This window comes from Vollenhovia emeryi, unplaced genomic scaffold (genome assembly GCF_000949405.1).
Source record: "Vollenhovia emeryi isolate VEMERY1.0 unplaced genomic scaffold, V.emery_V1.0 DF944234.1, whole genome shotgun sequence".
NCBI classification, from domain to species: Eukaryota; Metazoa; Arthropoda; class Insecta; order Hymenoptera; family Formicidae; genus Vollenhovia; species Vollenhovia emeryi.
The window spans coordinates 1-2638 of record NW_011962132.1 but is presented as its reverse complement, the minus strand read 5'-3'; the positions used below and the strand labels follow the sequence as shown (position 1 = coordinate 2638).

Genomic DNA, 2638 nt, shown 5'->3' with positions numbered 1-2638 from the left:
CACATACATACATACATACATAACGACATTTTTTCTAAATGTGATTTTTTAACGTTTTAGAACATTCTAAACATATTTTCAAAGAAAACTGGAAAAAAAATTTTTTCACGAAAACAAAGCTTCCTCTATGAGGAAGCAATAAATTAATTAATTGATGAGCTCATGGACTCACGTGTCATGGAAACGAACTGATACAAATAGATTCATAACGCTAAATGATTTTTAAATTAATCAGTGTCTTTTTAAATCTTGAAATTGTAAAGAATCCTGAGTATTTAAACATTTTGAATTCTGCAAATCTTGCAACGTTACGTTGTCTAGTGATTGTACAGGAATAGGCTTTTCATTTTCAGCTTGTGAATATTTCTTCATAGTAATAGTTTGTTGAACACTTGCAGTTTTGGCTCTCTCCGGAGTTAGATTTTTTAAATTTACTAATACTTTAGGAAAAGGACTTGGAGAACTAATGGCTTGCGAATCAAGATTAGATGGTGAAAATGAAGAAGAATAATGAAGTGGGGAGATTACAAAGGGATTTTGAGCGATTGGGTTGACTGTAGGAACTGAAACTGTCGACAGTTGAGACGAGATCTTAGGAGCGAAAATATTTTGCATGCCAGTTAACAATTGATTAGTTGTTTTTTTTAATATTGTTCTTTGGCTTTCAAGCATATTGTTAATTATTTCTTTTTCTAACTTTCTTTCAGATTCCATTAATTTTTCAATGAAGCATCGATTCTCTGTCATAATTTTGTTTTGAATTTCTTCATAATTTTCCTTTAATTTATCTGCGTACCTCATGGTAATAGCTTCATTTGATCTGCTCATTTTACGTTTCTTTTAGGAACAGCACTATTAATTGCACTTAGATTTACGGTATTCGATTCGCTTGACAAATCTTCTTGTAACACACAGCCTGTAGTTGATGAATTGTCTAATGTCGACGAACATCCTGGAATTGCACCGTCTCGTGGATCTAGTTCATCTTCATAGATGTTGTTCCTTGAATCTAGTAGGTATAGAATAATGTTTTTATATTATCTTAAATATATATTCTTATTATATATTATATAGGTTCTTATCTACTACACTTCATAAAATTACATTTATAAGAAATCACTTACAACTATTATCATTACTCTCAGAAAAATCTTGTAGTGGTGTACTGTCTACAACATCCCCTAGAGCAATGGGACGGAAATCCAAAAGTTGACTTATTTCTTCAGCATATGGAAATGAGGACATGCAGTTACCAGATCCACTTTTTCCCATTTGTCTTCGGATTTTGTTATATTGAACTGAAAATGATAAATAACGTTACAATATAAAATTAATGTATTACTAAATTTAAAAAGTTCAGCTCCAGAGAGAGCCAAAGCTGCAAGTATTTAAAAACTATTATTGTAAAGAAATATCCACAAGAAAATGAAAAGCTTATTCTAGTACAATCGTTACTTAACGTAATGTTGCAAGACTTGTAGAATTTAAAATGTTCAAGTACTCAGGATTCCTTACAATTATCATTCAATAAATCAAATAAAGTATGAATATAAACTACGTTTTAATTTACTTCACATAAAATATATTTTTACTTACGCCTCAGAGTTCTAAATTTAGTCTGCATTTGCTTTGATGTCTTGTTATAACCTTTATCTTTCATAGGTGATTCTAAATATTGAAAAATGTCATCTGCTCGAAACCTTTTTCCATCTAAACTTTTCATTACTTGCCTCTCTCTCATTAATTTGAGAAAATATCGAGTTTCCTCGGTTTCCCAACTTTCACGCTTTTTTATTTCCATTTCTTTGTACTTTTTCTTTGTATTTTCTGTATTAGGATATTGTAAATATTCTTTTGTTGAAACTATTTATAAATTTGTCAGGATAAGGAAAGCGAAGAGATGGACACCACTGAATTTAGCACAATTAATACTTACTTAACTTTATTGGAAATATGTGTATAAAGACGAATAAACGATTTGCTTAATTAAATGTATTAAACTTAAATATATTAAACTTAAATGTATTAAACGATATATAACGAAGGCGAGTGTCTTTTCAAAACGGTCACGCTCCGGCCGTTTCTTTGTCTTTCCACTATGTTGTTACACGATTTGCCCTTGTCTTTTCGCGCACCCGTGTTTTAGAATTTTCACCTCGCGCGGCTCGCTCGTGCGGTCGGTCGCGCGGCTCGCTAGCACGCGGCCTGTTAGCGCGCAGGCGCCTCGGATCTGACAATATGCAATACAAAATAACCAACTCTGCAAACAAATAAGAGAGTTAAGATGTTTCATTTTTATAGTTGGCACTATTGCTATCGTTACACTGCTACCGTTTACACGTCCTTTTTACGTCGATGTAGTAACTCTAAGCCTCTTCACCAAGCGACTTTGAGTTACTACATCGATGTAGTAACTTCGTCATAAAAGAGCGTTTATACGGCATCTAACGAGTTATAACATCGATGTTATAACTCCGGCTTAAATCGGGCCGTGTAAACGTAGTCAGTGATGCCAGCCGAGAACGTTAGCACGGTCGCTGCAGCGACGGTGGGGGTAGAGTGGGGATAGTCGGTCTGGCCACGCCTGCGCGCGCACGCTCGCACACAAGCAACACGTCGTAAAAACGTGTGCGCTCGA

At 34.3% G+C, this 2638-nt stretch overlaps 1 protein-coding gene across 1 annotated transcript; it reads right to left on the bottom strand.

Moving 5' to 3' along the window:
- Positions 1-718: 718 nt before the first annotated feature.
- On the bottom strand, positions 719-1735 carry LOC105563766. The gene is made up of 2 exons (XM_012015660.1): positions 1125-1735; positions 719-1009 (listed from the first exon to the last, which is right to left on the bottom strand). The coding sequence occupies exons 1-2, from the start codon at positions 1270-1272 to the stop codon at positions 825-827; spliced, it is 333 nt and encodes a 110-aa protein (XP_011871050.1). The 5' UTR covers positions 1273-1735; the 3' UTR covers positions 719-824.
- Positions 1736-2638: the final 903 nt, after the last annotated feature.

Excerpts from the sequence above, each read along its gene's own strand:
- LOC105563766 (XM_012015660.1), bottom strand. The coding sequence starts at position 1,272 with ATGGGAAAAAGTGGATCTGGTAACTGCATGTCCTCATTTCCATATGCT. Across the intron at positions 1,010-1,124 it reads TGAGAGTAATGATAATAGTT|ATTCAAGGAACAACATCTAT; the intron begins GTAAGTGATTTC and ends TATACCTACTAG.